The sequence below is a fragment of the Pelophylax lessonae genome (assembly GCF_965119305.1).
Source record: "Pelophylax lessonae genome assembly, chromosome: 8".
Classification (NCBI taxonomy): Eukaryota; Metazoa; Chordata; class Amphibia; order Anura; family Ranidae; genus Pelophylax; species Pelophylax lessonae.
Window position 1 is genome coordinate 81,940,001 of NC_138775.1, and position 12,886 is coordinate 81,952,886.

General features: G+C 43.4%; 1 protein-coding gene across 3 annotated transcripts in view; it reads left to right on the forward strand.

Moving 5' to 3' along the window:
* Positions 1-12,886, forward strand: part of CFAP92 (cilia and flagella associated protein 92 (putative)) — a 194,734-nt gene that overhangs the window by 33,010 nt on the left and 148,838 nt on the right. For all 3 annotated transcript variants that reach the window (XR_014225599.1, XM_082265897.1, XM_082265898.1), the window contains exon 5: positions 11,477-11,567. Coding sequence is in view for 2 of the 3 variants with exons in the window: in XM_082265897.1 (XP_082122023.1) it covers positions 11,477-11,567 (91 nt within the window). In the remaining variant the exon portion in view is untranslated. The remainder of the gene's footprint in view (positions 1-11,476; positions 11,568-12,886) is intronic.

A 12,886-nucleotide genomic window follows, 5' to 3' on the forward strand; every position in this document is an offset into this window, starting at 1 on the left:
GAAACCACTAAGCAACTTATTCACTCCCTTGTTATCTCTCCCCTTAACTGTTGTAACTCCCTCCTCATTGGCCTACCTCTCCGGAAGCTATCCCCTCTTCAGTCTATCATGAATGCTGCTGCCAGACTCATTCACCTTACCAACATTTTTTTTGTCCACCTCCCCTCTTTGCCATTCCCTCCACTGGCTTCACATTGTCAAATTATTAAAATTCAATACACTAACAATAACATACAAAGCCATTTACAGCTCTTTCCCAAGCTACATCACCAATCTTATCTCCAAAAATCACCCAAACCCTCCTCTCTGCTCCTAAGACCTCCTACTCTTTAGCTCCCTTGTCTCCTTCTCCAATGCTCTTCTCCAGGACTTCCCCAGAGCCTATCCCATGCTCTGTAACTCACTACCCCAATTTGTCCGATTACCTCCTACTCTGTCCACTTTTAAGCGTTCCTCCCTCAAATCTCATCTCTTCAGGGAGGCCTATCCGGCCTTCAGCTAACAACTGAATATACTACTTCCCTCATAAGTTCATCCCTCACAGTTTTACTACCTTTTGTTTCACCAGCCCCTCCCTATTGGATTGTAAGCTAATAGCCTACAGGAACTGGGCCCTCCTAACCCTCTTGTATTGAATTTTATTGTTGCTGTATTGCATCTCTTTATATTGTAAAGCACTGCGCAAACTGTTCGTGCTATATAAATCCTGTATTATAATAATAATAAGACAGAGAATGAGGGGACATCAGAAATTTGTAAGTATTACCAGTAAGAGAGGATAGTAAAACAAATCCTACATAAGGGACACCTTTTCTATAACCACACTCTAATATTGAGATTCCATTCATTTGTGGAGAGATTTCCTCTCATTAAATTATTATTTTTTTTTTTCTGGTTTAATTTTCAGGACAGAAATGAAAGGAAATCTCCCCAGTGGTTCAAAGGCAGCGAGATTTAACCTAATTGGGATTTTAACCCTTCTCTGCTCCCCTAATCTTAAACAAAAAAAAAAAAAGTGTTGTCTTTACATACACTTTTATTGCTCAACTCCAGCCAAAACGCGAAAAAAAAAATGTATTTTGTCAGTTTTTTGTTGCAGTCCTCTTTGGAGAAGACAGTAAAACTAACCTTATGCTGTGGCCGTGGACTGCTCCTTGGCATCCTCACATACAGTACAGGGCTATGTGTTCTTATTTGGACTTGATGATGTCAGAGGGCCTGCGACCACTGGCGTATAAAAGACCAGTCTTACAGGTTGGAAGAAGCAGAGGATTAAAAACTACTCTCTAACTTTTGTAGTGCAGGGGCAGCCCCACTGCAAGAGAGGATTTCTATTTTCCTGGTACTCAGCTTTAAATAATTATGCTGCAGGTTGTTGGCCTAATGTTTTCTCACCTTTGTCAGTTTTCCAATGCCCACTAGTTGCAAGCTCCTGTTTTATCCCTTGCTGGTGGCAGAGTCGCCAGGGTGACATAGACCTTAGGCCCCTTTCGCACAGGCTTTCCAATCCGGTCGGCCTGCCAGTTTTTTAAGGTGGGATGCTCCATGCAGCCCTGTGGAGCAGCGGATGTCAGCGGAGACATCTCCGCAGACACCCGCTGCTTTCCGATCCAATCCTGTCCGTGAAATCCGGACCGATGGAAACCCTATTTTCCATCCGTCTGGAGGATCGGATAGGATCAGAAGAAAACAGACAGGCGGTTCGTACTCATCCAATCTCCCATAGAGGAGAGCTGGTATCTGACAGCTCCGTCTCTGCACACAGAGCGGAGACGGAGCTGTCATCCGTCTGCTCAGCGGGGATCGACGGATCAATCCCCACTCAGCAAAACAGACTCCATCAGGCGCACTGCCCGTGTGAAAGGAGCCTAACACTTTATACACATGCAGCTCAGGTATATCATGTCTGTAGCCAAGACTAAACCAATGATTTGGCTGTGTGACTATACCAGGAGGCTGAAATGTTGACATTTCCTTAGTGTATTAAGTGTAGATTTTATTGATAGTTCAAGTTTTTATATTTGGATAATATAATCTTTTTATTTATACTTTATATCCTTTACAAGGTCTCTCTGATTTGGAGAGAATCCAGTCCAGAGGAGAACTAGAGCAGTACATAAAACTGATCCAATTACTCTTTTCAGTACAGTTATCACAGGGCCATGCTGTTATTTAAATGTAACACTATGGATTTCTCCTAAATGTTACTTGTCTTCACATTTTCAGATGCTCAGTAATCAATCATGTCACAGTATTCTTTTACGCATCGTCAGTGATATTGGGAGCCAGTGAGAAGCATTTCAAGTAGACCCAGATTTTCAAACAGAACCATCAATCATGTTTCTCTGTAGATGGGAAAATGTTGAGTAATAACCCAAAAATAATTTGTATCTCAGATTAGGAGATCTGCATGAGAGATGTACAGAGGAAAACTATTTAGGTAGCTTGTCACGTTTGTTTTAGCCTCGCCGAGTAAATGCTTCAGCAGTCTTCTCTTATGATCATGCTTGAAATCTTAGATTGTTTAGAATGTATATTGAACAGTTTGCTATTTTTAGCTGTTGACCTGGGAGGTTTGCAGCATGAGTATGCAGCATCAGCAACTATGCGATACGGTCCAGTCACCATGGACCAACATTTTCCATATTGGAAAGAATCTGGCTTTTCCAAAGGCATAAGAGGGTATCTTACTAGATATAGTGCCTTGAAAAAGTGTTCATACCACTTGAAATTTTCCACATTTTGTCATGTTACAACCAAAAACATAAATGTATTTTATTGGAATTTTATGTGTAAGAACAACACAAAGTGGCACATGATTGTGAAGTGGAAGGAAAATGATAAATGGCTTTCAACATTTTTTACAAATAAATATGTAAAAAGTGTGGCATGCATTTGTATTCAGACCCCCTGAGACAATACTTCGTAGAACCACCTTTCGCTGCAATTACAGCTGCAAGTGTTTTTTGGGTATTTTTCTACCAGCTTTGCACATCTATTGAGTGAAAATTTTGCCCATTTTTCTTTGCACAATAGCTCAAGCACTGTCAAATTGTATGTCTGTGAACAGCAAATTTCAAGTCTTGCCACAGACTCTCAATTGGATTTAGGTATGGACTTTGACTGGCCCATTCTATCACACAAATATGCTTTGATCTAAACCAGGGGTGTCCAAACATTTTTCAAAGAGGGCCAGATTTGATGAAGTGAACATGCGTGAGGGCCGACATTCTTTGGGCCATTAAAATTAAATGCAAATTAACTATTTTATGCAAAGTTTATTGCAAACAACATTCTTTTCATTTCGTCATATGGATGACAAATCACAGGTGTTATGCCAGTTATCATGGAGAGGGCGCTGGTCCTGTCATACTAGCGCCAAATTTATTTTGTGTTTTTTAGTGCTCCCTTATCAGGCTAAAGCCTCGTACACACGATCAGATTATCGAACGATCTCGCGTGCGATTTTTGTTGCATGCTAGTCTCGTATCGAAAAGTGAAGAGGTTACTTTCATACGAAAATTCCCCTATGACAGAATTCAACTTCAGAAGTGATGTTATGTGTCGAATTGTTTTGTATGTGTTCTTTCGTTTCTAAGCATGCCTAGTCTTGCTCTTACGATTTTTTTCGGACGATAACTGTACTAATTAAACGAAAATCGGACGTTGTGTTGACGTACGATAAAAATTTTATAGCCTGCACATCCAGATTTTTTCGTCTGAAAATTTGTTATCGGCTGTCGAAAGCACTATACTAACAATCCGAAAATCAGCAGATCGTTCATCGGACACAACTTTACTTCCGATTTTCGTATCATGTGTACGGGCCTTAAGTCTGAGGCCATATTGAGCAAGGGACATAAAGCTGGTGGGGACGGGCGGTGGGTGTTAACATTTAGTGTATTCACAAGTAACATGGGTGTTGAAAGATCCAGAGATCCCAGTGGTCCTGAGCAGCGCTCTGGGATTCACAGGGGACACAATAGATTTTTCCAAATTATCTGTGGGGCCGTATTAAAGCGGCCTGGGGGCCGCAATTTGCCCGAGGGCCAGACTTTGGTCATGCCTGATCTAAACCATTCCATTTGAGCTCTATGTGTTTAGGGTCATTGTCCTGCTGGAAGGTGAACTTCCGCCCCAGTCTCAAGTCTTTTGCAGACTCTAACAGTTTTTTTTTCTAAGATTGCCTTGTATTTGGCTCCATTCATCTTCCCATCAACTCTGACTAGCTTTCCTGTCCCTGCTGTAAAGTAAAGCATCCCCACAACATGATGCTGCCACCATCATGTTTCACGGTGGGGATGGTGTGTTCAGGGTGATGTGCAGTATTAGTTTTCCACCACCCATAGCGTTTTACTTTTAAGTTAAAAAGTTAGATTTTGGTCTCATCTGACCAGAGCACCTTCTTCCACATGTTTGCAGTGTCCCCCATGTGGCTTATCGTAAACTGCAAATTGGACTTTTTAATGGCTTTCTTTCAACAATGGCTTTTTTCTTGCCACTCTTTAGTAAAGGCCAGATTTGTGAAGTGCATTACTAATCGTTGTTTTATGGACAGATTCTCCTACCTGAGCTGTGAATCTCTGCAGCCCCTCCAGAGTTACCATGGGTCTCTGCCCTGCTTCTCTTATTAATGCTCTCCTTGCTCGGTCTGTCAGTTTAGGTTGACGGCCAAGTCTCGATGCTGTAGTTTTGCAGGAGTGCCATTCTCGTTCTGTTTTCAGATGATGGATTGAACAGTGCTTCGTGAGATGTTCAAAGCTTGGTATATTTTTTTGTAACCTAACCTTGCTTTAAACTTCTACGCAACTTTATACCTGACTTGTCTGGTGTGTTCCTTGGCCTTCATGATGCGTTTGTTCACTAAGGTTCTCTAACAAACCTCTAAGGGCTTCACAGAACAGCTGTATTTATACTAAGATTAAATTACACACAGGTGGGACTCTATTTACTAATTAGGTGACTTCTGAAGGCAATTGGTTCTACTAGATTTTTGTTAGGGGTATCAGAGTAAAGGGGGCTTAATGCAAATGGACGCCACACTTTTTAGATCCTCAATTTCTAAACTCTGAATGTTTTTTTTTATTCAGGTCCAAAAATTCTGGATGGAATTTACCAGAACTGCCACTGCTTCTCTTTATTAGAGAGATTTTCTGTCTTCTGTAAATATATAAAAAAGTTTACTTTACATGTACAGTACCTATCCGAAAACGGCATTTTTGCATACAGCCGTTTTTTAAATTTGCCGCCTTTTGCAGCACAGTAACCCGGAAGTGACGTCATGGACGCCGCCTCCGGGTTACGTCATCGGAGCCCCGATCGATGCCGTTTCCGGCATTCATCTGGACTCCATCCAGCCGGCGGGCGGGCAAAGCCACGGAAGGCGGCGGGAGGGGGGGGACGTCCCCTCCCGCCCCCCCGGGTAACGATCGAGCGGCTCCCGAGCCGCATCGGTCGTTACCGACGGAAAGCCGACCGTCGGCTTCAAACCACGGTACTGGGATGATGCCTCTAACTAGAGGCATCATCCCGGTATAAACCCGCAAAATGTACCGACGTATCGGTACGTTACTATGCGGTAAGTGGTTAAGTGATGCTCGGAGTTCATATTGATGTTTGGTTCCAAATGTTCCCATGTAAGGAAACCATCCTGACTTGATAATGCAATCCAATGAGAGATGTAGTTGAAAGAGCCAGGGTTTAAACGAAACTCCCTGCAGTCAGATGATCTACAGAGGTTTAATGTATGTAGAGTTTCGTTCTGCGGGGAGTTGAATCTCCTCTAAATAGCAGTATAGAGACTGCAGGGGAAGGGATCGTGAATTGAAGTTTAGAGGAAGACAAAAGGGGAAAAGCAATGTTATAGGGAATAGGGGAAGAAGAACTTGAGAAAAGAGGAAAATGAGGAGGAGAAGATGCAGAAGAGAAGGTAGGAAGGGCGGAAGGGAAACGAGGGGCCGCAGACAATGGTTCCCCCACCCAGGGCCATCAGACAGCCCTTATAGTGGGGCACTGTGTTGTGAGAACTCCTGGAGGTAGGCATCAGTAAAAAAAACGGAATGCCACCATGGCCTGCAAGTGTCACGAAAAGACTCTTCTAGGTTATGATGGGTGGCCGTAAGGTCTTCCATGTCCCAGAGAGACCTCATAGGCGGATTCACAGACTTCCAACACAAAGGGATGCAGGCCTTGGCAGCATTCAGTAGCTTGATGGTAATAGAAGTATTTTTTTATGGGCCATTGCGTAAGGTGGAGCAGACATGCCGCAGGGTCATCCACCAAATCTACATTGGTCAGATGTTTGATGTTGCTGGTTACTGCTTGCCAGAAAGGTTTAAGTCTCGGGAAATCCCAAAATATATGCAACACGGTGCTCCAGTCCGCATTACAACACCAACATGTATCTGGCAGCTGCGGAAAGAAGCAGTGTAGAGTTGTAGGAACCCTGGACCACCTTATCATGATCTTTATAGCTGTTTTTTTTGGACTTTGGTAGCATTGGAGGATTTTTGTGCCAAGTGGAGGATCTACTCTTTTTGCGAGTCTGTGACCGTCGTTGTGAAGTCGGATTCCCACCGCGCGAGAAAGGAAGGATAGAAGTCAGGATCAGAGCACCATAGATAATAGACAAGCTGTAATGAATAGGTTCCCCCCGTGGCACATACTTTCCAACTCTTTAAGCTGAGGAGCGAAGGCATCTACAAAGATAATGGCGACGTTGAAGACTGCTTCAGAAATCCAAAGGGGTATCTGAAGCAGAGGCAATAGCGGTCGTGGAGAGATTTCTATCCGGCCCCAAGAAGTCACAAAGGTGACAACAGCCGCCCGGTACCAAGTGTGAGAGAACCAGGGGCTCTGAAGGCCAGGCGTGAACTCGGGATTGCCAAAGATAGGGATCATAGGAGATGGTAAAGGGGAGATCGGGGTGCCTCGAAAAGCCTCTCTAGACACCTGAAGTGTGCCACCCAAAGTGGGGTGACTAGTGAGTTTCCTTGGCAATGGGGAGGCAATCCATGGCCAGCTTTTCGCTGTATTGCCGCAGTCCTCCATTTCCATGGCCACCCATTGCTTCACCTCTGTTTGACAGTGCCAGTCCACTAATCAGGTTAGGTGGGCTGCTCTGTAGTAGGCCTGAACATCAGGCAATCCTACCCCACCACGGGATCTGGGGAGATGGAGAAGCTGGAGCTGGAACCGGTTTCTGATATGACCAAAGTCACTGAACATGGAGTTTAGCGTTTGAAAAAAGAGGTTGGTAAGCGGATTGGGAGCACCTGCATCATATATAGAATCCTGGGCAACACCTTCATTTTAAGCGCTACAACAGCCAAAGCGTGGTAGGATGAGTGTATCCCAGTGAAGTAGATCAGCTCGCAGCTGCGTGAGCAGGAAGTCAAAGTTGGCAGCATAAGCGGGATGCAGGTTGCGGCGTAATGTTAATACCCAAGTATCTGATGAAATCCATCGCCCAACGGAAGGAAAAAGTGGGATGAAGACTACCAACTGTAGCCTGGTCTAACGCATGGCCATGCCATTTAGCCCTTCTGGGCTCCTCTAGTGTTCACCAAGGTGCTGGCTCCTGTGTAAATCCCTTTGCACTCTCAGGGCATCCCCATTGAGAGATTCTTAGACAACTTGCTGTTGAGAGAACAGTCAGTGAGAGCTCTGTCAGGCAATATATTCTTGACTGTCCAGACATAACAAAAGTTTGGGTTGATCCTGAACTTTAAAAAAACTGTTGTTGAAACAGTGTGTTCACTTAGAATATCTGGGTCTGGTCTTGAACTCCTCATGGTCCAGAGTGTTCCTTTCTTAGGAAAAGCTTCAGACTCTCCAGTCTGTTTCAAACTCTTCAATCCAGAAATGATCCAACTCTCCACTTTTGCATGAATCTTAAGGCTGATGGCCGATTCGATTGAGACCAAAGACCAAGCTATTCCTATCTTGGTGCCTTAGGGTAATTGTGTTCTGGAGTCAGGGAAGTTCTTTCTTCAATGTATAGGAAAATTCTCATGACAAACAGCAGCCTATTGGGGCGAGAGGAATCCTGGGCATCCCTTTGGCGCAGGGAACTTGGTGGTTGGGGGAATCTTAAGGCACCGTTCACATGTAGGCGTTTTGGGGCGTTTTTGGGGCGTTTTTCTGCTCTAGGATCAGCTCTCAAAACGCCCAACAAGACAAATCCTATTCATTTCAATGGCCCCTGTTCACATCTGAGCGTTTTGACGCTGTATACAAAACGCCCAACGCTCAAAAAAGTACATGAGCTTCTTTTTGGGCAGATTACAGGCGTTTTCCATTGATCTCTATTCAATCTAAAAACGCCTGCACAAAAATCGCGGTAAAAATCGCGGTAAAATCGCGGTAAAAAACGCCGCAAAAATCGCGGTAAAATTGCGGTAAAAAAACGCGCGAAAAACGCTACGCTCAGGTGTGAATGTAGCCTAAAGCAATGGTAAAGTCTTGTTTTTTTTTTTTTTTTTTTTTTGTTAAATAACAAACATGTTATACTTACCTGCTCTGTACAATGGTTTTGCCCAGAGCAGCCCAGATCCTCCTCTTCTCGGGTCCCTCGCCGGTGCTTCTGGTCCCTCCCTTCTGGCCCCTCCCTTCTGCCCCCAAAGCAAGCAGCTTGCTATGGGGGGCACCCAAGCCGAGCCGCTGCTCTGGGTGTCCATTCTGAAACACAGCCGCAGCTTGGCCCTGCCAACTGTATCTCCTCATTGGCTTACAGCACATTAGGGAGGAGCCAAGAGCCTTGCTACATCAAGAGAGAGAGAGCAGATCTTGTCCTGAGCAGAACTGTGCACTTCAGCCTTGTACATTCCAGATGTAGATGATTGGCAGGCAGATTTCCTTAGCTGAAGGCTGGATGGCACCAGATGTGGACCTCCTGGTCTCCTGGTGCAACAATAAATTAGGCAGGTTTGTATCCAACCAGGCATTCAATGTTGGAAGCAGTAGATACTTTGGTGGCTCTATGGAATCAGTACACCCTGATTTATACCTTTACTCATCCAAATTTTTTCCCCTTTCTAGTGATCCTCATTGCTTGGCACAGGTGAATGTATTACATTAACATGGTAAGACTTCAGGGAGATTGTTCGTATCCACTGTCCCAAGGGCTTTGCCCTCCTTCCTTGCTAGATTTAACAGCAAAGCCATTGAAGCCCAGGTTCTTAGGGGCTGGGCAGCTCTGAGTCTGTGATTCCTAAAATGTTTAAAGCTAGGAAGTACACTTCCCACAAGGTAGAAGGTATACTATATTTGGTGTGAGTGTAGGGGCTTTCACCCAAGAGTTTTGCCATGGGAAAAATGACAAACATGTTATACTTACCTGCTCTGTACAATGGTTTTGCCCAGAGCAGCTCAGATCCTCCTCCTTCTTGGGTCCCTCGCTGGCACTTCTGGCCCCTCCCTCCTGCTGAGTGCCCCCACAGCAAGCAGCTTGCTATGGGGGGCACTCAAGCCGAGCCGCTGCTCTGTCTATTGATTTGGAAATGCAGCCGCAGCTTGGGCCTTCCCCCTCGCTCTCCTCATTGGCTTACTGACTTTGATTAACAGCAATGCACCCGCAGTTGTCTCAGCCAATGAGGAGGGAGAATGCAATAAGATAAAAAACCTTCTGCCTTCAGTTGATTTGTCTGTCCCCCCCAGTGTTGGACCAACTTTCAAGATTCAGTCTGGCAATGACATACAGTACATTAGGGAGGAACCAAGAGCCTTGCTACAGCAAGAGAGCTAGAGCATATCTTGTCCTGAGCGGAACTGTGTGCTCCAGCCTTGTACATTCCAGAAGCTGATGATTGTCAGGCAGATTTCTTCAGCTGAAAGCTTCTAGGACCTGTATCAAAGATGGATGACACCAGATGTGGACCTCCTGGACTCCAGGTTCAACAATAAACTAGACAGGTTGGTATCCAACTGCAGGCATTCACTTTTGGAAGCAGTGGATGCTTTGATGGCTCCATGGGATTAGTACACGCTTATGTTTGGCTTTCCTCACCCACATTTTTTCCCCTATTCCAGTGATCCTCATTGCTCCAGATTGGCTCAGGTGAATGTATTACATCAACATGGTAAGACTTCAGGGAGATTGTTTGAATCCACTGTCCCAGGGGCTTTGCCCTCCTTCTTTGCTGGCTTTAACGGCATGGCCATTGAAGCCCAGATTCTATGGGCTGTGATTCCTAAAATGTTTAAGGCTAGGAAGTACACTTCCCACAAGGTAGAAGGCTTACAATGTTTAGTGTGAGTGTAGGGCTTTCACCCAAGAGTTTCGCCATGGGACAAATCCTCTCCTTCCTGAAGTTGGGCCTGGACCAGAAGGTCAAGTCTCTGCTCTTTCTGTTCTGTTTCCAAGACTATTGACCTCAGTCTTAGATTAAGGTTTTCGTGCAAGGGGTCTCCCGTGTATTTACTCTATACATTCTCCTGTGGGATCTGAATCTGGTTTTCTCTCTGCGATTTAGAAGCCACAATTTAAACCAATTCGAAATATTCCTCGGTCTTCTCTCATTGACACTTGCTTTTTTTGTATCTAATACATCTGTGAGGTCAGTGTCTGAACTGGCAGCCTTATGCTGTGCTGGTGATCTCAACACCACTTTTTCCCTAATCCCTTACTTGAAGTCCATTGAGGGACACAATCCCATCCCTCTCTATTTATAGTCATGCTCTTGGTACTGCTTTTCTATAAAACTGAGACATGCTGGTAATGAAAGGAATGATCTGCAGTTTTTTGTTTGCCAGTATTAAATCCTACTGTAGGCAGCAGTATATCCCAAAAACTAAAACGAAAAACAAAGCACGTTCATAAAGTCTTACCATAAAAATTAATCAAAGCATTTTAGCCCCCACCTCTGCAGGGGCATGGCCTAGGGTGGGGACTATGACAGAAGCCAACTGCTTTCATTAATCTTTTTGCTTTGCTCTGTATTTGCTTGAGCGGGATGAGCTCCTAAATCCAGCATTCAGTGTGTAGGGGGACTGGACAAACCCACTTGGAATTTTCAGTCCTATCTTTGAATATAATCCGAAGGTTTAAGACTTCCTATCTCTCAATGGACTCCACGAAAACAATAAAAATAAAAATTCTATTATACTGTGCATGTTTAGTGGAAACAATTTATTTGGTAGATAATGATTAATATATTTATACAGTATATGTGTGTGTCATCCAAGCAAGGCCATTACCTTAGTGTAAACAGTACATGGGTTATGTCATGTGGTCTTATGACAGAAGTGGTTTCCTGGTGAAGAATGAGGATACCTCCACCAGTGTATGTGGATTCTGCCTACTTATTAACTAGGTATGAACCTGTGAGTATAGGTGCTAAAGATATTTGCAGCTAACAAAAAGCAAGTGTATATTCTCAAAAGCTTGTGCACAGACCAAAGCTTGTTTTTGTAAACCACATTAAGCGCTTTACTTCAGACAAATAAATATATATACTTTTGCTGTTCTTCCCAACAGAGCCAAAGTGTGTAATGATTGAAAAATCACAGTGTGTCAGATTCCCGATGCCCTCTTCCTCCAGCATTGCCCTGGAAAATCCGGTGAAAAGGTAATAATGTTACAGGAATTTTGGCCTCCAGAGTGGTAATTTTGACACTCAAACTCTTGAAGGTCTGCAATATACAACTATGGACCTCTTGTTAAAAGGTTACTATGTATACAACTCAAATATATCTATATTTATACACATACTCATAAGTGAACATTAGAAGTCTGAATCATGCAATGGATCTGCTTCTCATGGCAGTATCTAGCTGTGCCTTTCACACCACAGAGTTTTAAGCCCAAAATGTTATAGTTAATTATGCAATCACTGTACAATCTAGATTTACCAAAACTCTGTAATGGGAGGACCTACTTAAACAATTCTTCCAACTGTATCAGTTAGGCCCTCACATTACACAGTTGTTGGCAGATCTAAAGGAGATAGAACAGTAAAATTGTAACCCATATGATCAATTTTAAATCAGAACTAAAGTCAGGAATAAAATGCAAACAGGCAGACTCCCATGCAATGTCTCTTCTGCAATAAAATATACTTGGCAAAAAAAATCAAAATATAAGGTATGCACTATCATGCCTAAATACCTAGCATGCCAGCACTAAAGAAATGTTTTACACCAGTAGACCCAAAATACCAAATTAAAGTGCAGCGTTAATAATGTGTAGTAAAGTACAAAACATGATTTTCAAACTGAAATCGGTGTTTGCATATGTATCAAATATCATGAATATAATAGATAATATGATATGAATACCAAAACATCTAAAATGAAGGTATTGCAACAAAGGCTCCGTAGCCTCAAAAAAAGTTATCCAGTCAGTGAATCAGTGCAAGACTCTACAATCCTTCAATGTCTCTGCATGAATACTGCCAGGTGATCTTCACAGTGCTCTTTTCATTCCCAGACAACTGCAAAATGTGTACACTTTCCACCCCATGCCCTAAATCTGCTCACCTTTGAAAATAGGCCTCATAAATTACAGGAAGTCTATAAGCACTTGATGGATAAAAGGTTATACTCTCCAATTCTTCCTCCTACACAACTTATGGACACAGAAGGATTGGAATCACCAATTGCTTTCAATGCATGGCTTGACTTGGAGAAAAAGAAGCAATACCATAGTGCTTACTGCAATAATAATTAAATCACCACACAAATAAAACCACTCTCATGTAACATAAAAAAAAGCCCTCACAATCCTCCACAACCTTCCTGCACAGATATCCCAGATGATCTTTGTAACAAACAATAATAGTGTGTGCACACTCTCCACCCATTGTACCAAATTTGCTCCCCTTTGGGGACAGACCCCTTAAACTACAGGAAGTCTATAAGTGCTTGATGGGTACAAAGGGGTTAAAAT